The sequence below is a fragment of the Gymnoscopelus microlampas genome (assembly GCF_963454915.1).
Source record: "Gymnoscopelus microlampas genome assembly, chromosome: 8".
NCBI lineage: Eukaryota > Metazoa > Chordata > Actinopteri > Myctophiformes > Myctophidae > Gymnoscopelus > Gymnoscopelus microlampas.
Window position 1 is genome coordinate 7,205,687 of NC_139945.1, and position 27,500 is coordinate 7,233,186.

Here is a 27,500-nt window from a genome sequence, read left to right on the forward strand (position 1 = left end):
GGGGGGAGTGTTGGGCGGAGTAGGAGGGAATCTCCTGCATCTCCCGGTGGGGGCTCCAGACTGGCAAGTGAGTCAGTAGGATACAACAGTTGTGACAACGCATAGAAATGTGTGTGCATGGGGAGGAATCAATTGGCAAAACGACAACATTTGTGAGAAAAGGGGGTAAAAAAAACAACAACGAAAAACAAGAAGGCGAGCTGAAAGTACTGGCTTGAGGCTCACGAGCCATGCCCAGGCGAGCCGCAGTGGTTCTCAAACTTTTTCATGTGAAGGACCCCCAAATTGACACTTATTAGCCCGCGGACCCCCATTTGAAAAGATATGCCAGGGACCCCCATAAGAGAAGATCTTTACGGCTCTATAGCAGTGATTCTCAACCATTTTAATTTCAAGGACCCCCAGTTTGACATGCATTAGGCTATGGACCCCCATTTAATGGCATTTCTATCTCTGGGACGCCAATTCATATTGTAAAATCAATGTTAATCTAACTCTGAGAGTGTACAAATGTACACTCTCAGAGTTACAGACCCATAAGGGTCCATTTGGTTCCTGTCCATCATTTAGCTGGGTACCCCTGGAACCCCCTCAAGTACCCCTGGGGGTCCCCGGACCCCACTTTGAGAACCAACGCGCTAGGCGAGCGAGCGCCAGCTGACGGCATAACGTCACATAACTTCCTTGGGCGGTACTTCCTGTATTTCCACTTAGACCAGTGGTTTTCAACCTTTTTCATGCCAAGGACCCCTAAATTGGTGCACATTTGGCCACGGACCCCCATCTGTTTTTTTTTTGTTCCAGGGACCCAGAAGAGAAGATTTGTGTTAAAAAATGCTAAATAGCAGAAGTACAAGCACGAAGTGACACGCTGTGAGCTTGTATATCTGCTATTTGCCAGACCCAAGGGGTCGGGCTTACATGAGGCTTTGTATCTGTTTTCTCCATACATGGGCATGGTCACTTTGTCCCCCGGCCCCAGACAAAAAAGTCTGTCCCCCTTTCGTCATAGAAGGGACATAGAAGGGACACACGTCATGCGAAGCCCGGCCATTCAGATTTCAACCACTAGGGGTCTGTCAGTACCAGGTCTCCTGGTTCTATTTTTGAATAGCCAACGTATACAATATGGATAAAAGGGTGAAAATGGATTAACACCTTTTGCTGGGGACCCCCTGGAACCCCCTCAAGGACCACTGGTGGTCCCTGGACCTTTGGTTGAGAACCACTGACTTAGACCCTTTCAGTAGCAGTTCTTGGCTAGCGTAACGTTCAGCACACAACTCTTCTACAAGTAAAAGTTGCTCAGTATATTTTTTACCGGAGTAGTAGTAGTATGTATGTTTTCTTTTTAATACTAGCGCATTGCACAATGCATTTAAAGAACCTCGTAACTCTCCTAATAATTAATGCACTTGCTTTCAGAACGCCCGTGTGTGTCCATGCATGTGCTCATGAGTTCACAGTACAATAATGGATCAGTCTGGGTACATTTTTTCATAGTTAAATGAATAAATGTTTCAGTGTGCATAAAGTACAGTGAGTGCGCCATCACGTTGTTCCACCTCATCCTCTAAACATCGCCGTGCAGGATTCATTTTAGCGCCGTTTGGCTGTAACCTTGAGCAAAACTTGATCTGATTTCCCCACACTTTGATCTTTACAGATTACGGAATTTCACAGAATCAAGTCGACAGCCCTATTGTTGCCAACCGACCGGCGTGGAGATGAGAGGAGTAATAATAGATGAAAGGCCGTGGGATTCAATAAAACGTGGGAGAAAGGAGAAGGGAGAGGGAGAGGCAGAAATAGATAAGAAAAACAAATAGAGAACATGCAGCATGAGCTGCACATTAAACACGAATGGTGGTAAAAAAGCACTAAAAGTTGTTCTTTGGCTTGTAATCATGGGGGAATCACTTTTGGTGCTACAGTACACATCATCTTAAAGGTGTTATATAGTACCTTTGTCAAATTGGGCTGTATAGAAACATTATATAGAACCATTAGAGGTGTCTAAACTACACTAAGCTCAAAAGCAGTCGAGAACCTCTATACCACTTAGACCCAATAGGGCAGGGGTCTACAACGTTTTCCGGCCAAGGACCCCCTAGCTGAGAGAGAGATGAAGCAGGGACCCCCCTCTATATTGTATAACATTGTGTTTCATATTATATTTCTTTTGTTTACTTGGTCTGCTCTTTTTTCCCTCTACACCTATAGCCTCTTTGCCAAAAATAGCCGATCTACAAGCTCACAACCGCTGCGAGGCGGTTGTTTTATGGTGATGATTCACCAGGAGCCTGCTGGGTGGCTTGATTCTAGGCTTAAAATAATTGATATAAATATTTTTGTAGCTGCCACTGCTATGCCCTATATACCTCACTGACCAGGGACCACCCAGGTCCCTCCTTTTCCTCTCTAAATATACCTACACCTCAACCACCCCAAGGGACCACAGAATAACCAATACTTGTTTTTGTTTCAAGGGGTTAGACATTAAGGGAAATGTGGCACGTTATTGCTGTGGCATGTTAATTATGTAAAGCCCTGTCGTCTAATTAAAGGCTTTGATCGAGTGTGCTTGAAGTCTGCCCTTTGATGGGACCCCTCTTCATCCTCGATCATGTTTGGACACCTCGTCTTCACCCTTTGAACTAACTCTGATGGTGCGTGATGATGATGGTTAGTGATTATTTTTCTGATGGTGCGTTCACACGGGCAGATTGAAAGATACACTCTACCGTTCATTCTCAATGGAAACCAGCGACATGAAGAGACAAAGATACATCCGACGTTTGGTAGCTGTAGCTCTAGCGACAGAAGATACAAAGCTACAAATTCAAGTTGAGCTGGGTTCAACTTATCTTTTAATCTGCCCGTGTGAACGCACCATAAGAAGCACTCCGCTCGCCTCTGTTCTTTGAAGGGAAATGTTGCCACTGGCCACTCCGGGCAGTGGGCCACCCATCTGACCACTTAACACGTTCGGCTGCCGTGTTAACCCATTAAGACCTGGAACTGTGTCATTTTTAGATTTGAGCTAAACACACTTTGGGCTATTCAAAAATAGCAGATATACAAGCGCACTTGGTGCCGCGCTATGAGCTTGTAGATCTGCTATTTTTGAAAAATCTTGAAAATGTGTGCAAATCTTTGAATATATATATTTTCAAAGCGAACATTTTTAACTCAAATCTTTGCTTCTGGGGGTCCCTGGAACAAAATATTTTGATGGGGGTCCGCGGCCAAATACATATAATCTCAATGGGTTAAGTGGTCAGATGGGTGGGCCGCGTGCATTTTGACAGAATGTTGACTGTATTTTGATAACCAACCAATCCAATCGATTGTGTTTTCCGCCTTGGATCAACGTAACTGACGTAGAATACTTAAAATTCAGTATTTATTAGCATCACAATGAAAACACATTTTTCAAGATTTTAAAGAAGACAGAAGTTTCACATCAAAGTTATGTTAGCAATAAAGTCTTTGTGTTTTGCCAATGATTTGGGGGTCCACTTGTAATATATCCTCACGGCAGACCAGTGGGCCCGACCCAAAGGTTGGGAACCGCTACATTACAGCATGTCTTATTGAGTCCATTGTGGCGTCTGGTGATTGTCCCTGTACTCTCTCTCTCTCTCTCTCTCTCTCTCTCTCTCTCTCTCTCTCTCGTTCTTTCCATTTCTCCGTCCATTGTTCTCCCCTGCTCTCTCCCTCTGAGCGTTGTACATTTTTGTAGGGGGGACAAAGAGAAAATTTACAGGTGGCGCCGATGTTAAAATTGTCTTTGTACTATCGCTCGCACGCACGCACGCACGCACGCACGCACGCACACACACACACACACACACACACACACACACACACACACACACACACACACACACACACACACACACACACACACACACACACACACACACACACACACACACACACACACACACACACACACACACACACACACACACACACAATAATCTCACTCTTGGCCAGTGCCTGCCTGCAACACACAGCATCAATTGTTGAGTAACTCTTAAGAAAATTGCTGGCTAATTAAGCTTAAAAACTGTGCTTCCGAGAACACATGACAATATAATGTCTCCCCTGTGGGCAGAGAGACAGGAAGGGACAGAGAGAGAGAGAGAGAGAGAGAGAGAGAGAGAGAGAGAGAGAGAGAGAGAGAGAGAGAGAGAGAGAGAGGAGAGAGAGAGAGAGAGAGAGAGAGAGAGAGAGAGAGAGAGAGGAATACACACTAATCGTTGTGTGTAGTCCTGTACTGTATACGAGTGATCTCGGTAAATAGAAATACTGTACGTACAAACAGAGCAACTACCCTGAACCCATTAAGATCTGAGGCCAATTCTACAAATGCCTTCAGAGAGAGAGATGTGATGTGATGTTGACCTTTTCAGTAGATGCTTCTATGGTAGGGCAAGGACTAGTGGTGGAGTGGTAGTCACCAAGAGTCTTGCATCAACAATGCGTACTTGTGACGTATTGTTGATGCGTCACTGTTGATGCGGTATTGTTGATGCGTTTTCAAATAGCCGAAGTATACTGTAGGGCTGAAGGGGTTAATGCATGTTTTGTATTCATAATACAAATCTACAAAGTAACTAGTAACTAAAGCTGTCAAATAAGTGTAGTGGAATAAAAAGTACAATATTTGAGATGCAGTGGAGTAGAAGCAAACATGTTGTCATTTACGAAATGCTCCTGGAAAGTACAAATACCTCAAAAGTGTACTTAAGTAAAGTACTTGAGTAGATGTACTTAGTTACTTTCCACCACTGGGTGGGTGTCACCACAGGCCATATAGACTGACATACAAACAGACACACACACAAACATGCGCACACACACACACACACACACACACACACACACACACACACATACTGTACATGTACGCAACACACAACCCCACGCGAGGCACGCGTGTAAAGCGCAGTGCACCATGGGGGTTTGTGACCTCTTAGTTTTGGCCTGTCATCTTCTCTTGCTGCCCTTTCTACTGAAAATGTCAAACCATTTCTTCCTCCCTGTTCTTGTTCCTTTATCTTGTCTTTCTTTCTTGTACTCAGTGCAGAAAAGCGTTATTCTACCCCATTTATACAAAGTATACACAGTGGAATTTGGTGTGTACTCTGTATAAATATAGCAACATGATAGAAGTGTGTGTGTGCGTGTGTGTGTGTGTGCGTGTTTTGTCTGACTAAGCCAGTGGTTAAAACAATGAACCACCTCCAACTGTGACCCAAACTTGCGTGCGCATCAAGCTGCCTCACGCTACATAAATGGGATATAATATATATATATATATATATATATATATATATATATACTGTATATATATATATATATAATATATATATATATAGGCTCCTGCCCTATGGGCCACACGGCTCGCAAGGCTTACTTTTCCTTACTACGTGGAATATGTCCTCTGCATTTACCCATCCTAATCATTATGAAACCAAAGTAAGCCTTGCCGAGGCCATGAGGCCCACAGGGCAGGAGCTCCTGTTTCTATAGCGTGAGGCAGCATGATGTGCAAGCACACCCCCTGGACATGACGCTAGTACAGTGTGTCACCCCAATCCAACCCTTGATGCTGAATGCCAAGCAGGGAGGCACGGGGTCTCATTTTTATAGTCTTTGGTATAACCCGGCCGGGGATCGAACCCCAACCTCCCAATCTCAGGGCGGTCACTCTAACCACAAGGTCACTGAGCTGGTATGAAACAAAATAACCTTCTAAATACTGCACAGGGAGGAGAGACAGCGTGGTCAGTCCTTTTAACCACTTAAACCCTCTAGTCTTAGTGAATAGCAGATCTACAAGCTAAAATATGTGACGCGTTTTGACCTTGTAGATCTGCTATTGTTGGCAAATGTTCCCCTCAGAATAGACATGCAGGGGTTCAAGTGGTTAAAGGACATGGGTTATTAGTATTTACAGCATTATGCTAGACACAGCTTTACAGCAATGGGACACATGTCCTCATAAAGGAAGTTTCCTTTCCTCATGGAGGAATTGTCCTTTATCTGACATAATGCAGCTTGGAAAAATACTCTTGGGTCCGACTCAGCAAAAAAAATGCTGTTTTTTAGAGGGCAAATGAAACCACATTTATCACATGGGTTCCCAAATTGACTGTATGCTACAGTAGCAACAGTCATTAGACTACGCACACACCAAATACCTTAATCAAACAAGAATGTCACACAAACGTAGTGAAGATAGCCGATCTACAAGCTCAGAATGTGTCACGATGCAAGACGTTGTGAGTTTGTAGATCTGTAATTTTCACTATTTTAAATTGTTTTTTTTTAAATAATAATAAAAAAGAACGTTTTAACCCGACTGTGGCGATAAAATTATACTTATTTCCAATGCTATTTCGTTTGACATTGCAGTTTCCTAATTTGAAGATTTTAATAAAAATATAGAAAAAATAGTAATAGTATAAAAAACTGTTATTGAAAGTAAAACCACAGTGCATGGGGCAATACATTATAATAATAGGTGTTAAACCATCACAGAACAAAGAAGTGACCCTTTTGAGGCTGTTTCCTCACATCTCTGTATCTCTGCAAGACATCACTCTACAAGCCATGTCTCCAAAACTGGTGGGCCAAAGTGCACAACCAATATTTCAATTTGTAGCTATGATTCCCTGCCCTTCATATGAGATTGCTACAACATTTTAAAGCCTAGCCCTCTGTGGTGCTGAGTCACATACAGTGGTTAAACCGATTTTGATGCTATTAGCAAATTGTGCTTACTCAGTCATTATACTCATTATAGTCATGATGAGATTGAGTCCTCTTTCTTGTATGTCTGTGTGGTACTGTGAATTGATGTGAATTCATGCGAATTTATGACAGACTGACTTCTCTTTGGTATTTCCTGTTAGTTTTTTGCTACTCCGGAGTTGCAGTTGCAATGAACAATGGAGTGAGCTACAAAAACATATTTGGACAGCAAAACACATTTCTTTATTTTCTTTTTCATGATTTGGCTCCGTGCCATTATTTCCGTGGATGTGAAATGTCACAATAACTGTGAGATGAAAGAGCGAGGCTGTCAGCTGTAATTTGGGCGTCCTCTGTTGTAAGATCCGCAGCCCTATTTTGAACACAGGCCCCCTGATGTCAAGGCGGTGGGGGGGGGGGGGGGGGGGGGGGTGCACAAATATTTGGAAACATAAACACGCCACGCAAGTAGTGATTTCAGAGCGTAGGCAAATATTTTGAATGTGAAATGACTCGCGCAAGAGCTTGCACGTGCAACCCCCCCCCGTACTAAATATCTTCCCCAGTCCACACACAGAGTTGGATGTCATACAGAAGCAGATTTTTTTTTTTGTTGGAGATATTCATGGAGTGTTTATTCAAATTGGAGACCTTCAGGTCGGGGTTTAACCATTCATATATGGTCACACAGTTCACTCGTAATTCTGACACAACATACATATGGCAACAAGCAAGCGTGTCTGGGTTTTACTGCTAGTCACCGAGCTTTCCTTGGATTCTCACACATTCCACTTGTATGGAACGCAGTGACAGAAGAAAAATTAACATGTTGGCCATTAGCTGGACAGCAAACGGAAACCGTTTAGATGCAAAGCCACTTCGTTCCACTAGACTAGACAGTAGTGCTATACCCTCATATCTGTATAAGTACCTCGAAAAAGTTAGTGACAACCACAGTCACAAAACTAGAGGGAGCGTAAACAACAATCTGGTAACACCCACCCATAAAACAAACATGGGCAAATTCTCCTTCAATAGCACAGCCACCAAGGAATGGAATAGTCTAACCCCATCCCTCAAAAAATGCAGTTCGCTGGGCTCATTCAAAACAGCCCTAAAACTCATCTCACTGGAGGCCTAAAGAGGAGCTAGTACCAGTTTCCCTGTAGATAGACGACCCCCCCCTCCCCTTTTTTTTGTACATATTTTTTAGTTTATTTTCTAATGCTTTTTTTGTATATATTTTTTGTTTTATTTTCTAATGCTTTTTTTTGTATATAATTTTTTTATTTTCTCATGCCTTTTTTGTACATAATGGTATATATTTTTTCCTCTGTATTCTTATGTTGATTTTGAACTGTTTGGTTGCTACTATATATGTCTATGAAATTAATTCAAGGACCCCAACGGAAACAAGCCCGCAAGGACTTTTTTGGCCGGACCTTTTAGACAAAAGCATTATAAATGTAACTGTGTTGTTTTACATTCTTTTGCCTAATAAAAATTTCAATCAATCAAAAATGCTGCGGCGGTCTGGACATTTTCCCACCAATTAATAAATCGTCTCTGTGGAAACCATTATGTCCAAAACTGTCACTTTTCAGGATTCAAATGAAAAAATAGCTACAGTAGAAGATCTACAAGCTTGTGGATCTGCAACTTTTGCTGTTTTTGTGTGACGCTGTTTTATGATCAAGTAGGGCTTCATTTACCAAAAAAACACAAAAAGTTAAAATATGGAGATAACAGGTTTCTGCCCGACAGCAACGAAAACAAGGCAGGGGGGTGCATGTCCCTCCCCTGCTCTCTCTCTCTCTCTCTCTCTCCCTGTTTGCTGTCTCTCTACACTGACATATCAAAATAAAGCAACATTGGTAAATGAAAGGCAGGCGCACAGACGGCAAGGCCTCCACCTGAATGAACCGCTAGGCTTGTGAGTGTCAATCATATCATTGCTGTCGGGTGTAAACCGGGTCGAAAACCGTTCCTTTTTTATTATTATTTTAAAAACATTTGAAAACATTGAAAATTGCTGATCTACAAGCTCACACCGCGTCGCATCCTGTAGTATTTCCGGCGGAAATATGGAGATGCGAGGTTTCTCCCCGACGGCATCATCAACATACCATACAACACGGTGCATAAGCTGACCCTTACCTTCTCCTTGGGGCCGGCCGACGTGGACTCGGGCTTGGTGCGGATGGTGAACGGGGAGGCCAGCCTCAGCAGGATGCCCTGGAAGGAGGGCTCTATCCTGGGGGAGACGATCTCAAAGCCGTCCCGGAAGTCCAGGGTCCGGTACGGCAGCTCCACAAGCCGCATCTGCTTCCGCAGGTGCTCCCCGACCTGCAGCACCTCCATGCGGGGGCCCAGCACCAGGTGGAAGGGGAAGGCGCGGCAGAAGGTGGCCAGCCCGACGCGCAGGTCCGTGGGGTCCGTGGAGTGCGCGAGGGGGGGGCGCACGTTGGCGGGGGGCGGCGGGGGAGGCGAGGTCTCCCGGATGAGGAAGGACGAACAGACGAGGGGGGCGGCGGAGGAGGAGGTCGGGGGGACGGGGGAGGGAGGCGAGGGGGAGGACGGCGAGACGGCGGGAGACGGAGAAGGAGGAGGAGGAGGAGTCGGGGTGGAGGAGTGTTCCGCGTCCTCGTAGGGCGACGAGGGCGCGGCGACGACGGGCGGGGCTTCCTCCACCTCCACCTCGGAGTGGTAAATCCGCCGGGCGGCGGCCCGGATCAGCCCGGGCATGACCAGACCCACCACGGGGGCGGGGTTGAAACAGTGGAGCAGTAACACCCGGGACTCCTCACTTTCCCCGCCTTCTTCTCCCGCCGCTCTCCCTCCCCCTCCCCCTTCTTCCCCCCACCGCCCGTCCTCGCGGGGGTCCTTGCACTGGAAGGAGGGGCTCTCGGAGGAGACGCGGCGGCCGGTGGACGTGCGGATGTGCTCCAGGATGGCGTCGAAGCCGTTGAAGAAGTCCTGGAGGTTGGCGCCCACGGCGCGCAGCACGCGCTCGTTCTCCTCGAAGCAGAGGCCGAAGAACTCCTCGCCGAAGCGCTCGCGCAGCTCGCAGAACGGCACGGCTGAAAAGGAGACGCCATGTACACGCACACGCACACACACACACACACACACACACACACACACACACACACACACACACACACACACACACACACACACACACACGTTTATTTTATGTCCACATAAATGCAAAAATGCATAAAGGACATAAACAGTAATAGTGTAGTCATATAATGTGACAGTCAGTCCCATATTCGTCACTGTCAAACCATGGTTCACATTTTAATATTTTTTGCGTAAATTCAAGCCCTTCTTCTACAAGCTCACAACGTGCGCGATGCGACGCGTTGAGAGCTTGTAGATCGTCTATTTTCACTGTTTTTAAATGTTTTTAACCCGGGAGAAGACATCTGTGTCATGTTTAGATTTGAGCTAAAAAAACATTATTTTACACTTTGGCTTTTCAAAAATAGCAGATATACAAGCTCATAGCGCGGCACCGAGTGCCACGCTATGAGCTTGTAGATCTGCTATTTTTGAGAAATAGTGAAAATGTGTGCAAATCTTTGAATATATATGTTTTTAAAGCGAACATTTGTAACTCAAATCTTTGCTTCTGGGGGGTCCCTGGAACAAAATATTTTGAGATGGGGGTCCGCGACCAAATACATATAATTTTGGGGTTCTTGACATGAAAAAGTTTGAGAACCGGGAATCGGCCTCAGGTCTTCATGGGTTAAAATAATAATAAAAAAGGAACAGTTTTGGACATACGAGGTTTCCACCTGACAGCAACCATAATACAGTATGTCTGAGTATCAGCCACATTTTCATCCACACAAGATGGTAACGATGCACCGTGAGACAGCTGAAAAGCTAATGTGTGATGATTTAAATAGTTGAATAAAAACATGAATCGTGATGCTCTGTTTAAGTACTTAAAGGTAGGGTAAGCGATTTGCTTTGGTTAAAATAAGTGTTAAATAGCTCTATATTCTGATAGTACTCATTGCTATAGAGTGTTTGTTCAGTATTAGGAGTCTCCTTGTCTCTCCACCTCTTTATAAAACAGAAAATGTATTTTCGTTTCAGCTTCATTTCCAATTTTATTCATTTGTTTTGTAATGAATCTGAATGAAATTATTTGATGTTGTTTTTCTTGCAACATTACAATCATGTTTTTGGACAAATGAAACAGCTGTCTAGAAATAGATTCATGCATTATTCAATTAAAAAAAAATCCTGGTTTTGAAATGTTTTTCATCAGAGAATGCATGTTTATTTTTTAATTGCTTTTTAGCTAACCTGAGTAGGATTATAGGCCCTATAAACAATGGGTTCCTCCGTTGTAAAGCTAGCTTCAATCAATGTTAAACTAATGTTTTGATTTGAAACTTGAATCTGAACATAGCCACAATAACATTTTACCTGACAAGCTGGTTAAAAAGCAATGACTGTAATATTGATGTATTAATTGTGTTATGATTTGCTATTTCAATACATATAACCATGTTCAAATTGCCCTAATAGTTTTAAGATAAACCTTTGCTTTCTAGCTATGATTAATTGTGTGTTTGTGGATTACAATTATAGGTCTTTAATATCATTTGGACATGTTGGACATATTGTGCTAATTGTGCTAATTGGACAATTTACATATTTGGATACAATGGCATCTGTTGTGTGGTTAATAAATTGGCCTGTAAGATACATTTAACCTTTAATATTTTCAGGGTCATTACTGAAATATTTTGGCAAGGAGGCAAAGATTTTTGCACGATGGCGGTCAAGTGATAACCTTTATTTTTTACAGAAGCCTATAGCTAGCTTGTGTTGTGCCATACTTTCCTGTGTTCACTTTATTTTTGAAAGATTTGTACTGTTATTTTGACAAGGAGGACTTTTTTGTATGATGGTCAAGCGATGACTAGCTATAGTTTTACAGTAGCATATAGCTATTGTTTTGTGCAATATTGTAGTGTTAAGTTAATTTAGAATATTTTGCAATATGCTGATTATTTATCTGTTTGAATATTTCAATTATTAATTGTTTAAGTCACTTTTTTTATATCCTTTCCAAATAAAGCAAGAGCTTTGTAGTTAATTCACTTGTCAATGTGCCATGTGTGTACGTGCATGCGAAAGGTTTGGTGGTTGTGCTGGGAGTGTTTTGGGGGGCCACCAAAATAAATCTTGTTTAGGGCTACCAGAATCCTAGAGGCCGGCCCTGCTGGAGCAAAACATTTTCAGATGGGGACAGATAGGGACAAATACATATTAATTTGGGGGTCCATGACATGAAAATATTTGAGAACCACTGGTTTAAATAATAGGCCTAATAAAAACGTTTTTGAAGCAAGCGCAAATAAGCAACTACAACTTTAGAAACAAGCCCAAAAAAACGCAACCCGCAACTACCAATATATACAAGCGACTTTACAGAAAAGGAAGCCCAAAGTCGCTTATAATAAGCGGACATGGCAACACTGGTGGAGTGGTATGTCCACCCGCAGACTAGGACAGAGCCCTGCAGCTCCAACCATCTGTGTTTGTTTTGGTTTTATTTTGAACTGACTTCTGGGAATTGCCGTTCTCTTTCAACCATATAGAAAAGAAAAAGAAAAGCAGCATCGACACCCATTGGTTTCTGCAGACCCGTTTTGAGGGCACTATTTCAGCTCATTCAAATTCGCCCTCTTGAGGTTTCAGCAGTGGTGGAAAGTAACTAAGTACATTTACTTAAGTACTGTACTTAAGTACAATTTAATGAAACATACATTAACCACTTTAAACCTATTTTAAACCTAGGCTATTTGAAAATAGCAGATCTACAAGCTCACAACGCGTCGCATCGCGACGCGTTGTGAGCTTGTAGATCGGCTATTTTCAAACATTTTTGTACTTTTACTTTTGGTACTTTAAGTACATTCTGATACCAATACTTTTGTACTTTTACTCAAGCAAATTTTTTATTCTGGACTTTTACTTGTAACAGAGTATTTTTATATTGCAGTATTGGTACTTTTACTTAAAGGGATTGTAGGCGAGTTCAGACATAATCAAAGAAAAAAACTGTTGTCAAACACCGCCCCTCCAGCAGTTCTTTTCCCCGACCACCAGGGGGTGACGCAGGGGGGACTTTTTAAATGGGCCATGCCCAAAATAGGTTGCCTTATGCGGATACAATTCGCGGAACTGCCCGCCCCTACGGTTCTCAGAATTTTTATTTTTAAATAGGCTCTTTCATGATAAATTGATCACATATATGAAGTTAAACAACTAAATTCTATCCAAACAATTTTTTTAAAGTAAATTCTGTGCCTCAAAAAAGAAGTTTGAGAGTGTTTTAAAACCGAAAGTAAAAAGTTCACACGGGCACGGACGCTTACGGACGCGCACATGCGTGCGTCAATTTACGACCCGGACAAACGTAACATAAACATAAACAGTAGGGAAAATACGGATTTCAGAAAGAGAACTGTGTTTCAATGCAGGAAAACACCCCAGCATCATTATATAGTGGCTGATAGAGGGGAGAAAATGCAAAATATATAAATATTTTATAAATTTAGGCTTAATGTTCCCTACAATCCCTTTAAGTAAAGAATTTGAGTACTTTTTCCACCACTGGTTTTCAGGTAACTAAATGAGAACCGCAAAACAAATGCTATTGGGTGGAAGGGCAGCGAGGGCGGGTCTTCACAGTAGAACCAGTAGAAGCCCTACAGGCATATTGATTGAATATTTTATTAGGCAAAAATGTAAAACAACACATTTACATTTAAAATACTTTGTCTAACAGGTCCGTTCATAAAAGTCCTTGCGGACTTGTTTCCAATGAGGGCCTTGGTATTCAATTCATAGACAATACAATTCATTTCAACCATATAGAAAAGAAAAAGAAAAGCAGCATCGACACCCATTGGTTTCTGCAGACCCGTTTTGAGGGCACTATTTCAGCTCATTCAATAGTGGTATTCAGTGGCAGCGGTGGCCTAGTGGTTAGAGGGGCGGCCTTGATACCGGAAGGTCCCTAGTTCGATTCCCCAATTCATCACATCAATCATGAATCACCGCTGAATAGCCCTTGAGCAAGGCTTCCATGCAGGGTCCGGCTGGAAACAAGCTTCGTGCTTAGTCCGACACCCTGGGTAAACAACAAACTTTGCTTTGCTTTGCTTTAGGCATACCACTACTTTAACATTAATGGGATCATAATTTACAAAAACGCATCATTTATGATAGTGGAAAGAAGACTTTAAACTAGCGACTGAAAGTATTTATGACAATGTTTTACTAAGGTAATAAAATCAAGCGTAAAGTCTGATTAAATACCTATTGAGTTTAATGGCATGACAAGTCTTCTGCAACCAGCGGGAGGGGAAAAAACCCTTCTGGGCCATTAATGAGAACCGTAGCGTTTTCAGTATACTTCCGCATCGGCCTCACTTCCAGCGGTGAATGCTTGCCGCTTGCTTTCAACATAACCAGAAAACTACCACGGGCGTCACCAAAAAGTGGTGTAAAGTAACTAAGTACATTTACTTAAGTACTGTACTTAAGTACAATTTTGACCTGAGGTATTTGTACTTTACTTGAGTATTTCCAATTTCCAATACTTTTACTTCTACTCCACTACATCTCAGAGGCAAATATTGTACTTTTACTCCACTACAATTATTTGAAAACTTTAGTTACTAGTTACTTTTCAGATATAAATTATGATATAATGAAACATACATTAACCACTTATTTTATACATTGACTATTTGAAAATAGCAGATCTACAAGCTCACAACGCGTCGCATCGCGACGCGTTGTGAGCTTGTAGATCTGCTATTTTCAAATATTTAGTACTTTTACTTTTGATACTTTAAGTACATTTTTATGCCAATACTTTTGTACTTTTACTCAAGTATTTGTTTTATTCTGGACTTTTACTTGTAACAGAGTATTTTTATATTGCAGTATTGGTACTTTTAATTAAGTAAAGAATTTGAGTACTTTTTCCACCACTGCACGCATGACCTGACAAGCCTCATCATGACGTATTCTGAGCAGATATGTTATTTACAACGTACACATTAACCTGGACCATTCATTCAGTATACATGGCTAGTTTCAAGTATCTGGTGCTTACTGTGTCGGGCTGTCATGAAGCCAGATGGAAAGATTATAAGCTTGGTCGATAGAACTTGTGGTCTTATTATAGTGAAGGTGACGGTGCTCTTATCCAAGCTACACTTTTAAACACTGTGTGGCAATGGTTCTCAAAGTGGGGTCCAGGGACCCCCAGGGGTCCTTGAGGGAGTCCCCAGCTAAATGATAGATAGCTAGGAACCAAATGGACCCTTATGGGTCTGTGGCTCTGAGAGTGTACAAATGGAACCAAATGGACCCGTGAAATTAACATTGATTTTTAAATTGGGGTCAGAGAGATAGAAATGCCATTAAATGGGGGACCGTAGCCTAATGCATGTCAACCTGGGGGTCCTTAAAAATAAAATGGTTGAGCATCACTGCTAGAGCTTCAAATGGGGGTCCGTGGGCTAGATAAGTGTCAATTTGGGGGTCCTTGACATGAAAAAGTGTGAGAACCACTGCTGTATGGGATACAGAGTGATCTGCTGCAGACACGCACGCACGCACGCGCGCACGCGCACACACACTGCAAGTTCAACTTTGACCGGGCGTCAACCAATAGCAAAGAAGTGTGTGTGTGGTTGACATTTATCTGACATTTATTAGTTTTAATTAACGAGTTGCTCATGAGACCAACGACCACAACTACTCGATTTGATTGATTTCCATGTGCGTCAATATTCTGCTCTGGCACTAATTCACCACCACCGCAAACGAAGGAATTTAGCCTCGGCAGGGCATGGTCATTTGTCTGCTGTTTGGCCATAACCCTGGTGTTAAAGGACAACTTTGTTTTTTTTACAACCAAGGTTTATGTTTTAGCTTGTAATTAAAGTAAATAAAAGATGAGTGTTACATTTTTTTTCATTCACTGCTTTCTATAGTTTTAGCAATTTTCGCGTTCTTTTTTACAGTGGGCGGGAGCATTCAGGCAGGTGGCTAAATGTCTTTTTTTACACAATAAAAAAGGTCCTGTGGTCTTTGATGGCCAGATGTGAGTTATTGGGGTCTATAAGAGCTACTGTAAATAATAATAAAGAAATCGACGGGTTATTGTGTTAAAAAAAAGACATATTTAGCCACCTGCCCAAATGCTCCCGCCCAATGTAAAAAAGAACGCGAAAATTGCTAAAACTATAGAAAGCAGTAAATGAAAAAAATGTAACACTCATCTTCCATTTACTTTAATTACAAGCTAAAACATAAACCGTGGTTGTAAAAAAACAAAGTTGTCCTTTAAGGGGCTGACCCAGATGTGACGGCCATGCAGACGTACCATGGTCATTTTCTTCTCATGTTTTTTGTTACTATCGTTGCTGTCGGGCAGAAATCTCCTATCTCCATATTTTTTCATTGGTGTTTTTTTGAAAATTAATGCCTTGATCATACTACAGCGTCACACAAGTATCAAAAGTATCAGATCCACAAGCTCGAAATTTGAGCTTGTAGATCTGCTACTTTTGATACGGTTTTGGACATACTGTATGAGGTTTCCACTCCACAGAGACGATACAGTATGTGTTTCGTAATCACAGCGTAAAAGTGTTTAAATCAGGGGTCTTCAACAGGGGGTCCGGGGCCCCTAGGGGGTCCTCAGAGTTACTACAGGGGGTCCGCCAAATCTTTGTGTGATATGATTATTTTTTTTACCCTTAACCCCATCCCTTTTCTGAGGTGAACTTTAGCCAAAAATAGCAGATCTACAAGCTCACAACGCCTCGAGGCGTTGTGAGCTTGTAGATCGGTTATTTTTGGCAAAGAGGTATAGGTGTAGAGGGGAAAAAGAGAAGACCAAGTAAACAAAAAAAGTTTCATCTGAAACACAATTTTATACAATATAGAGGGGGTCCCTGCTTCATCTCTCTCTCTCAACTAGGGGGTCCTTGGGCTGAAAACGTTGAAGACCCCTGGTTTAAATGTTTTTAAACAGATGCTACTATAGGTTCATTGTTTACCTGGTATCCTGTGGTTTCAACGTACATCATGTTATGTTGATAGTATATTGTTTTTAGACTGATGCTATGTTCTTGGTTCACCTGTGATGTTTCTGCATTAGATGTACGTGTGTACCTTGCTCACTGTAAGTGGCTCTGGATAAGAGCGTCTGCTAAATGCCTACATTGTGAATTGTCAATCTGTCCATCTGAAGACCCCCCTCAGAGACCCCAGGGAGATCCCTGTTAGTGAACAAATACTCTATAGCAATGGTTAATATCAGAATATACATTTAACACTTATTTTAACCAAATAAAATCCCTTACTCTACCTTTAAAACTGACCTCAAAACCACTTCAAACTTGCCTCCCCAACTTAATTCAAATTCCTTCTGTGTTTTACCTCTTACTGGTTCTTTTGTCTTAACACATTGGGTGCCAGAGGTTTATTAAAATATTATACGTTCAGTGCCTGCATTTCTTCCATCCATATACGTTTTGTGCTGTAGAAGCCCCGACGCGGAAGTGCATGTAAACAGAGCATGCGTGCGAGACGGCGGAGGGTCCCGACTAACCCCTGGAACAATAATATTTCCAACACGATCCTCCATTGCAGAGTGATCGCCGATCGGCTCGCTTCCACCACGTTAAAAAGAAATGGAGATATTAAGCTTTTAGTCAAGGAGATAACATTGGAAACGCCGACCGGAAGGATTTTTTTACATGGAGCCACATCCAGCCTCTCCTTCTCAGAAACTCCTTGGATGATCCCAAAGTTTCGTTATAGCGCCCCACGCATAAAAATAGAATTGGGTCAAAAACGGTCCGGACCGTTTTCGGCACTTCTCGTTTGGATTCTCAAAAACGGTCCGGACCGTTTATGGCACTCGATGTGTTAATAAAGTTGTTTTGTTGGTGAGTTGGGTATCTTGAAAAACATACTTTTCAGGATTCAAATTCAAATAATTGGAAAAATAGCAGTGCTACTTTTGATAAATTTGTGTGACTATTAACACATCGTGTGCCAATCGCGTAGTTCTACGCGAACCTAAATAACAGCGCAGCGTGCCAGTCGCGTAGATCTACGCGAAGTGGTCTTTTTTTTCCTTTTTTTGGCAGTGACACATTTCATTGTAGCACTCTCTCGCAGTGACACATTTCATTGTAGCACTCTCTCGCAATCTCTCGCAGTGACACATTTCATTGTAGCACTCTCTCGCAGTGACACATTTCATTGTAGCACTCTCTCGCAGTGACACATTTCATTGTAGCACTCTCTCGCAATCTCTCGCAGTGACACATTTCATTGTAGCACTCTCTCGCAATCTCTCGCAGTGACACATTTCATTGTAGCACTCTCTCGCAGTGACACATTTCATTGTAGCACACCCGGAAACGGAAATGAATGTCAATCGAAGATTTTCGTTCCCATCCGCCGCCCCATCCGCCGCTCTAAAGCTTTCGCTAAATCGCCATTATCTCCGTGTTGTTTTTCTCCGCGCTGAACGCTGTTTAATAGAAACTGCAAAATGGAATGTCGCTGATTGAAAATTTCTGCTCTGGGCCACTCACACAGCTACCCTGTGTGTCTACAAACAGTTGAACACGCGATCATAAGGTATTTAGCGATGTCTGTGGCGAGGTGAAAAAAACAAAAAAACAACAATAAATCGCTGGCACTGGTGAGTACATTATGATATTAAACTCTGGCATGGAATGTGTTAAGCAATTATGTAATAATTGTGACAGCTCTACACAGACCATCCAAAATGAGTTGGAGCAACATAGAACGGTAACCTATTTCTATTTCAAACTTGTACTGCAGTGCATGTACTGTAAGTATGTATGTTTTGACCTTTCTTGTGAGCTTGCAGATCAGATCAGCTTGTAGATCAGATCAGCTTGTAGATCAGCAAGGAGAGATTTTGTGTAGAATGAAATACTAGCAAACCTAGTTTAGAGCCCTGGGGTACTCCGGTCAACTAAGTACTATATAGGTTTTATGTGGTTAAATTAACTATAAGGATTTTGCCTGGCAGGAGGCTGTGGAATGACTCACCACATGCGCGTGTGTGTGTGTGTGTGTGTGTGTGTGTGTGTGTGTGTGTGTGTGTGTGTGTGTGTGTGTGTGTGTGTGTGTGTGTGTGTGTTTACTCAAGCTGGGACATGATAACTCCCAACTTCATTAGAGGGCTCTATGATTTATTTTAGAGGCCCGGGGGATGACTCATTGTGTGTGTGTGTGTGTGTGTGTGTGTGTGTGTGTGTGTGTGTGTGTGTGTGTGTGTGTGTGTGTGTGTGTGTGTGTGTGTGTGTGTGTGTGTGTGTGTGTGTGTGTGTGTGTGCGTGCACGTGTGTGCGTGCATGCGTGTGTGCGTGTGAAAATAGAAATAACAGTCAAAGTGTAAGCATAATCATTCAACCAAAACATGCAGCAAGCACAGCCAGAAACAAAAGGCATATAAGCGCTATTAATCATGAACACACACACATACAGTACTACATACACATAATAAATACATACACACGCACGCACGCACATACATATACAGACACACGCATAAATGCACGCACGCACGCACACAAGATCTCAAAAGACTCACGTACATACCCTAAGTATTTACATGCATACAGTTAGTATACATGCACACGACACATACAGAGATTGGATATCGTCTCTGTTACTTTTCACGATTTAAATTAGAAAATAGCAAAAATAGCAGATCTACAAGCTCAAAACACATCGCTTCCAGCTTGTAGATTTGCTATTTCTGATACTTTTGTGTGACGCTGTAGTATGATCGAGTAAGGCGCTAATCTATACGAAAAAACTCAAAAGAGAGATGCGGTTTCTGCCCGACAACAACGATATACTGTACCTCCCCACGCACACACACAGTATACCCCCTACACACACACTCACACACACAGTATACCCCCTACACACACACTCACACACACACGCGCACACACACACACACACAGTATACCCCCTACACACACACTCACACACACAGTATACCCCCTACACACACACTCACACACACTGTGTACCATTGGTTCTTGGGGCAGTTCCAGGGGATTCCCAGGAAAATGTGTTAATTTTGCATTCAATTCAGTTTAACCACTTAAGCCCGATATACCTAGGCTATTTGAAAGTAGCAGATCTACAAGCACACAACGTGTGGCTTTGCGACGCGTTGTGAGCTTGTAGATCTGCTACTTTCCAAATAAATCATGCAAAAATGTTGGAATTTGGAATATTTTTGAAACACAAATCTTGTATGGGGGGTCCCTGGCACTAGATATTTTCAGATGGGAGTCCACTACCAAATATATATCAATTTGGGGGTCCCTGACATGAAAAGGTTTGAGAACCACTGCTGTATACTCCCCTACACACAGTCACAAACACACACGCGCGCGCGCGCGCGCACGCACGCACGCACGCACGCACGCACGCACACACACACACACACACACACACACACACACACACACACACACACACACACACACACACACACACACACACACACACACACACACACACACACACACACACACACACACACACACACACACACACACACAGTCCATAAACGTTCATCATCATGGACAGTAAGTGTAGCAGCAGTGGACACACACAGGTATCATCAATCAAGTGCACATTCAAGAGCACTGAGCATGGATGCAGGCAGACATCATTCATCAACAGCAGAGAGCACCCAAAGTCAGTCAGTCCATAGGAATTTAAGAGACCTGAGCCTGCTATGAAGCAGTGTTTGTCAAAGTGAGGTCCTAACCCCCGTTACTGATCAAACGCTCTATAGTCTATAGCAATGATTCCTATCAGAATATAGAGCTATTTAACACTTATTTTAACACACACATACAGTATCACCTACCCTTCCTTTAAGTCAGGGGTCCGGGACCCCTACGGGGTCCTCAGAGTTACTACATGGGGTCCGCTAAATCTTAGTGTGATATGTTTTTTTTGTTTTTTTTACATTAACCACTTGAACCCTAGCATCCCTTTTCTGAGGAGAACTTAGACAAAAATAGCAGATCTACAAGATCGGCTATTTTTGTCAAAGAGGTTTGGTGTGGCCCGGACGGTTGGTGTAACCCCCCCCCCACCCAACTGTCTTCCCACTTCCTGTCAGTCTACTGTTCCCATCAGTAAAGGCAGAAAAAGCCCAATAAATATATATTTTTTTTAAAAGAAGAGGTTTGGTCTAGAGGGGAAAAAGAGCAGACCAAGTAAAAAAAATCACACCCAGTGTGAAGTGGGCGGTGTGGTCACAGTGGTCATCACAGTGGGTGATTCACTTAAAAAAATAAGTGCACAGTCCTATTTATAGGACACACATGTGTCATGTGTTTCACTAGCCTGAATAGAGTCAACCAGTGTACAATGGTGGCCAATCACGGTGCAGGGTTAGGGGGGTACAATGGTGGCCAATCACAGCGGCGGGTTGGGGGGGTGCAATGGGTGGGGGTCCAAACCTCACATATAGGGGCAGTTGCACCGCCCAAAAAAATATGAAAAGTTTAATCTGCAACACCATTTTATACAATAGAGGAGGCCCCTGCTTTATCTCTCTCTCAGCTAGGGGGTCCTTGGCCTGAAAAACGTTGAAGACCCCTGCTTTAAGTGTTTACGTATATAGTATACTGTGAAAGTTGTGTTGAGGTTTACACACTGTTTTATGCTTTTATGTTTTATGTTTTTTTGTTTTTTTTATCATGGCCCACTCTTTTAAATTAAAGATAATTAATTGACTTTCAATTCATCAAATATGTATTTGTTTTTACATTGCTCATTCACCATGAAGGAATGTGACAAAATTACCCATGAATTCGAGACATCACAAGTTTTTTTGTTGTATTTCTGGGCTAAAACCTGCCATTTATGGGATTGTTTTTCTGAGGTTTAAATGGAGACGTTATGCAAAAGCCATTCATCTGTGATTGAATCTCTCAAACTAAAACCCTCAGTATTTAATTCTTTATCGATCCACTATCATAGCGGCAGAGCACTGGATCAAGAGGCCACTTAGCTGCAGACTGAGCACTGATTGCCTCTGTGGTTTGTTTGATTAATTAAACGACCTTCGCGATTTACGTTGATCACCTGGCAGAAATACAAAACCACACGCACACACACCACACGCAAACACACACACACACACACACACACACACACACACACACACACACACACACACACACACACACACACACACACACACACAGTTGCTAAAAAATGGTCAATTATGCGCCATTAGAGAGACATTGAGATTATAATCAATGTACAAAGAGAAGTCCAGTGTGCGTCAGCCAGGTGAAGGTAAAAGGGCTCGTCGGAGCTCAACAAGGACAACTTGCATCAGAGAGAATAATACCTGGGCTCTTCAGGAGAGACTATACCCAAATAAAACACTGGAGCACTCCACTGGTCTGCAGTTATTTTTAGCGGTGCCAACCGCTCTACGTTTGACTCTGTCTGCGTGTCCGTTTGTTTGAGCACGGGCCGTTTGTTTGAGCACGGGATGAGCACGGCAAAGAAGCCAACAGCTATAACTTCAGTTTGCAGCATGCCACCAAGTCCAAATTTGGTATGTGGACTTAGACCACCAATAGGGACGAGCATGAATTGATGACGTTATCAAAGAGGGGTCCAGGGACCCCCAGCGCCCGTATGAGCACGGGATGAGCACGGGATTTTAAACAGTACAAAGTACAAATTTTGTACATGGACTAAAGCCAGCAATAGGGACTAACTGTCATTACTTAAGCCCCGCCCCCTCTGTCTGCCCATTGGCTGGGCTTTAAACAGCCATCATTCCAGTTTGCAGCATGCTACCAAGTACAAATTTGGTAAGTGGACTCAGACCACCAATAGGGACGAACTGAAATGAGTTAAGGCCCGCCCCAAAGGCACCGCTTCCTTCACACAGGGTGTGATTTTTTATAACTATTATTGTCTCCGCCAGGCCGAAGGCATGGTATGTATGTTTTCGTTCCGTTTTTCGCTGTGTGTCCAAGCTAACATTGGTCAAGCTTCACGTGACACGTGACAATATGTTGAAAGGGTGTGCTTTGATTGGCTAGCGAGACGCATGACGAAATACATACCTATAAATAGGTGAGTCACTTCGAAACATTGCATTGCATGTTTCGAAGTGACATCAATGCCATCAGCCAAGCTAACATTTAGTCAGGAGATATTAGCAGAAAAAGTTCCAATCTTGGAATAAATTCCTTACCAAAAATCCTGCTGCTGGCGGAGACTTGTGCTCCGAGGAGCACATTTTCTAGTTGTTTATTGTTATTATCAGGGGTGACTGACGTTTCGACTTGTGTCTTCCTCAGAGTCAAACCGTGAGACACAGAGTGGAAAATAATTGTAACATTTTATCATAAGCATTAGTAAGGACCAATTATATCTCTGCTGTCGGGCAGAAACCAGCTGCAATTGAGGTTGTATAGCCTGCTATATCTCTGGGACCCCAATTTATGTTGTAAAATCAATGTTAATTTAACTCTGAGAGTGTACAAATGGAACCAAATGGACCCGTTAGGGTCCATTTGGTTGCATTTGTAAACTCTCAGAGTTACAGACCCCTAAGGGTCCATTTGGTTCCTATCCATCATTTAGCTGGGGACCCCCTGGAACCCCCTCAAGTACCCCTGGGGGTCCCCGGACCCCACTTTGAGAACCAACGGCTTATCCTGTCCTGCACCAGCGACTGGATGTGCACAACATTCTCCTTTGAACACATCTGCACACACACACACACACACACACACACACACACACACAGCACTGACCCAGTACAGTAGCCATATACTGCAGCATGGCTGAGATGTCCTCCTCCGAACCAGAGTTGTGTAGAAACGGGCATTTGTCCATCGTACGTCTGTCCTCACTGTCACCTTGACACCTGCACGAAGCATAGCACACACACACACACACACACACACACACACACACACACACACACACACACACACACGCACGCACGTACTTAAGATTAGCCTGATAAATGTGTTGATAACACTAAAATACTGTAACTAGTTTGATTTGTGATTTAGTTTAGGCAGTGGTGGAAAGTAACTAAGTACATTTACTTAAGTACTGTACTTAAGTACAATTTTGAGGTATTTGTACTACTTGAGTATTTCCATTTTCCAATACTTTTACTTCTACTCCACTACATCTCAGAGGCAAATATTGTACTTTTGCTCCACTACATTTACCTGAGAACTTTAGTTACTAGTTACTTCGCAGATATATATTATGATATCATTAAACATACATTAACCACTTTAGCCCTATTTTATACCTAGGCTATTTGACAATAGCAGATCTACAAGCTCACAACGCGTCGCTTTGCGACGCGTTGTGAGCTTGTAGATCGGCTATTTTCAAATATTTAGTACTTTAAGTACATTTTGATGCCAATACTTTTGTACTTTTGCTCAAGTACATTTTTTTATTCTGGACTTTTACTTGTAACAGAGTATTTTTATATTGCAGTATTGGTACTTTTACTTAAGTAAAGAATTTGAGTACTTTTTCCACCACTGGATTTAGGTAATAACTTTTTTTAGATAGACAACTGCAAATTCACAACTGTTTTATATCAGCAATATCCTTCAGTGTTTTCAATGGCTACCTGTCTTCTTAAACCTGTGATCATGCTGAAAGCTGAATACATCATACACGGCCCTGGAGTGGAGGGAGGGGGGGGGCAGCTACTACAATCTTATGTTCCTAATTGTTATGTACACACACACACACACACGCACGTGCACGCACACGCACACGCACAGTACAATAGATATGATGTCTGTCCCTGACTGAACCCTTGACACATGAGGACACACAAAGAGAGCCAAAATGTGTGTGTGTGTGTGTGTGTGTGTGTGTGTGTGTGTGTGTGTGTGTGTGTGTGTGTGTGTGTGTGTGTGTGTGTGTGTGTGTGTGTGTGTGTGTGTGTGTGTGTGTGTGTGTGTGTGGGGGTGACAGAGAGAGACAAAGACTATACAGTAGAGAATACTGTACATGAGAGCAGAGAGAAGGAGGAAGAGAGAGACAGACAGAGATGTTCTTACCGTATGTCTTGCCGTCTGTATAATTCCAGTGTCCTCTGTAGAGCCTGCTGAACAGTCTGTGTCTGCAAGACAGGAAGAAATCGATGAAAAAATGTATCTACTGCGTGTGTGTGTGTGTGTGTGTGTGTGTGTGTGTGTGTGTGTGTGTGTGTGTGTGTGTGTGTGTGTGTGTGTGTGTGTGTGTGTGTGTGTATGGGGGGGGCTGTGTGTGCATGCAAGTGAGTGTTTGTATAAAAAATAATAGATCACCGTCTAATAGCATTGCACATTTTGCCAAACATGAGCTTGTTGTGGAATGAGAGAATGTTTACAGGCCATGGTTTACCCCATAACTCAGACAGTGTACAAATAGAACCAAATGGACCCGTTAGTCCATTTTGGTCCAGTTGGTTCCATGTGTACGCTCTCAGAGTTACAGACCTATAAGGGTCCATTTGGTTCCTAACTATCAAAACTTTTCTTATAGACCCCCTGGAACCCCTGGCGGACCCCTAGGGGTCCCTAGAACCCCACTTTGAGAACCACATGGTTTCATTGCATCCGCGCTCATCATGTGTGTGGCTCCGTAGCAGAGAGGCTCAGGTGTTTTGATTGGAAATGAATTCAAGCTGCACTTCATAAGCGGCTGAGTAATGTAGGCCAGCAGTCTCTGCAATGAGCCATGACCTGTCTGCTTCAAATGGAACTCAATCAATATGCTTATTACGCAACACTAAGGGCATGATGCATCTCATTTAACACATTAACTGCCAAAGACGTATATATATACGTCTTTTAATATCTGGGGATCAATCATACTGGAGGAAAAAAATCTGTGGCTACGCGAACAGGTACCAAAATCGTTCAAAACCCAGGCAGAGGCTACAGACTGTTCTGAAAAAACTCTGGCAGTCAATGTGTTATTTTAATCGACTAAAACTAAGACGAAAAATATTTGTCGAGTACCCTTTCTCACTGACGAAATGCATTTCAGTCGACTAAATCAACAGTAGATTCAGTCGACTAAAATCTTGATGAAATTTAGTCAACTAAAACTAAAAGGCAGATGACTAAAATATGACTGAAACTAAATCAAAATCAACACTGACCACAACAACCACAAAAGTGGGTTAAAATGTCAGTTCAGCGAGGGGTTTAAATCTGCCATGAACTTGACTGTTTGACCCAAACACACCACCGCTTCACAAACTCACACTACACACTGTAACAGGCTCGACTGTTGCACAGACAACAGCTGTGTCTCAGATCAAAAGCACTCTCTATTTCCATGTGGCTACAAACTGTAGCCACAAAAGCCACCATGCCCTGCAGGTGTACAATGTGCTACAGTAGATTAGCCACAAGGAAATAAACGAGATGAAAAGGCAGATACCCACCCCATGATGACAAAGGCTGTTTGTGGGGATGACTGATTTAGGGCACCTCCAGTGGTGGAAAGTAACTAGGTACATTTACTCAAGTACTGTACTTAAGTACAATTTTGTGGTATTTGTATTTTACTTGAGCATTTTCAATTTCCAATACTTTTACTTCTACTCCACTACATCTCAGAGGCAAATATTGCACTTTTACTCCACTACAATTATTTGAAAACTTTTCAGATAAACTACGATATAATGAAACATACATTAACCACTTTAGCCCTATTTTATACCTAGGCTATTTGAAAATAGCAGATCTACAAGCTCATAACACGTCACATCGCGACGTGTTGTGTGCTTGGAGATCTGCTATTTTCAAAATATTATTTAAATACATTTTACACATATGATAACTTGTAAACCGGACATTCTGCATTATGAGTACTTTTACTTTTGGTACTTAAAGCATATTTTGATGCCAATACTTTTGTACTTTTACACAAGTACATTTTCATTACCGGACCTACTTGTAACAGTGTTTCTACATGGCGGTATTGATACTTTTACTTAAGTACAAACACGTAGTACTTTTTCCACCACTGGTTATCCTGATACTGTCCTTCGTCATACACTGGACCCCAGTCCCCCATCTAAACCAAATCTCTTCGCCCACAAATAGCAGATCTACAAGCGCACAATGCACCACATTAGGGGTTTTAGTGTCTTGCTCAAGGACACTTTGATGACACTTTTGATTCCCCAGTGGCCGCTCTACCACCTGAGCAACTGCCGGCCGCTGTATGTGCGTGTGCGTGTGCGTGCATGCGTGTGTGTGTGTGTGTGTGTGTGTGTGTGTGTGTGTGTGTGTGTGTGTGTGCACCTGAACTTCTTCCCTTCTTAACCCACCTTATTAACACCTCTCTAACATCTCTCTAACATCTCTCTAACATCTGGTTACTTTCCCTCTACTTTCCCTCTACTTTCCCTCTACTTTCAAGACTGCCAGAGTCACCCCCCTCCTCAAGAAACCGACACTTGACCCCTCTGAAGTCAAGAACTACAGGCCGGTTTCCCTTCTATCCTTCCTATCTAAAACTCTCGAACGTGCTGTGTTCAAACAACTGTCCTCGTATCTCCACCAGAACAACCT

At 42.6% G+C, this 27,500-nt stretch overlaps 1 protein-coding gene across 1 annotated transcript in view; it reads right to left on the bottom strand.

Moving 5' to 3' along the window:
* Positions 1-27,500, bottom strand: part of gucy1a2 (guanylate cyclase 1, soluble, alpha 2) — a 72,207-nt gene that overhangs the window by 31,306 nt on the left and 13,401 nt on the right. The window contains exons 2-4 of the mRNA XM_084064081.1: positions 24,990-25,051; positions 23,703-23,815; positions 8,926-9,848 (exon numbers count right to left, since the gene is read on the bottom strand). Of these exons, the coding sequence (XP_083920207.1) occupies positions 8,926-9,848; positions 23,703-23,815; positions 24,990-25,051 (1,098 nt within the window). The remainder of the gene's footprint in view (positions 1-8,925; positions 9,849-23,702; positions 23,816-24,989; positions 25,052-27,500) is intronic.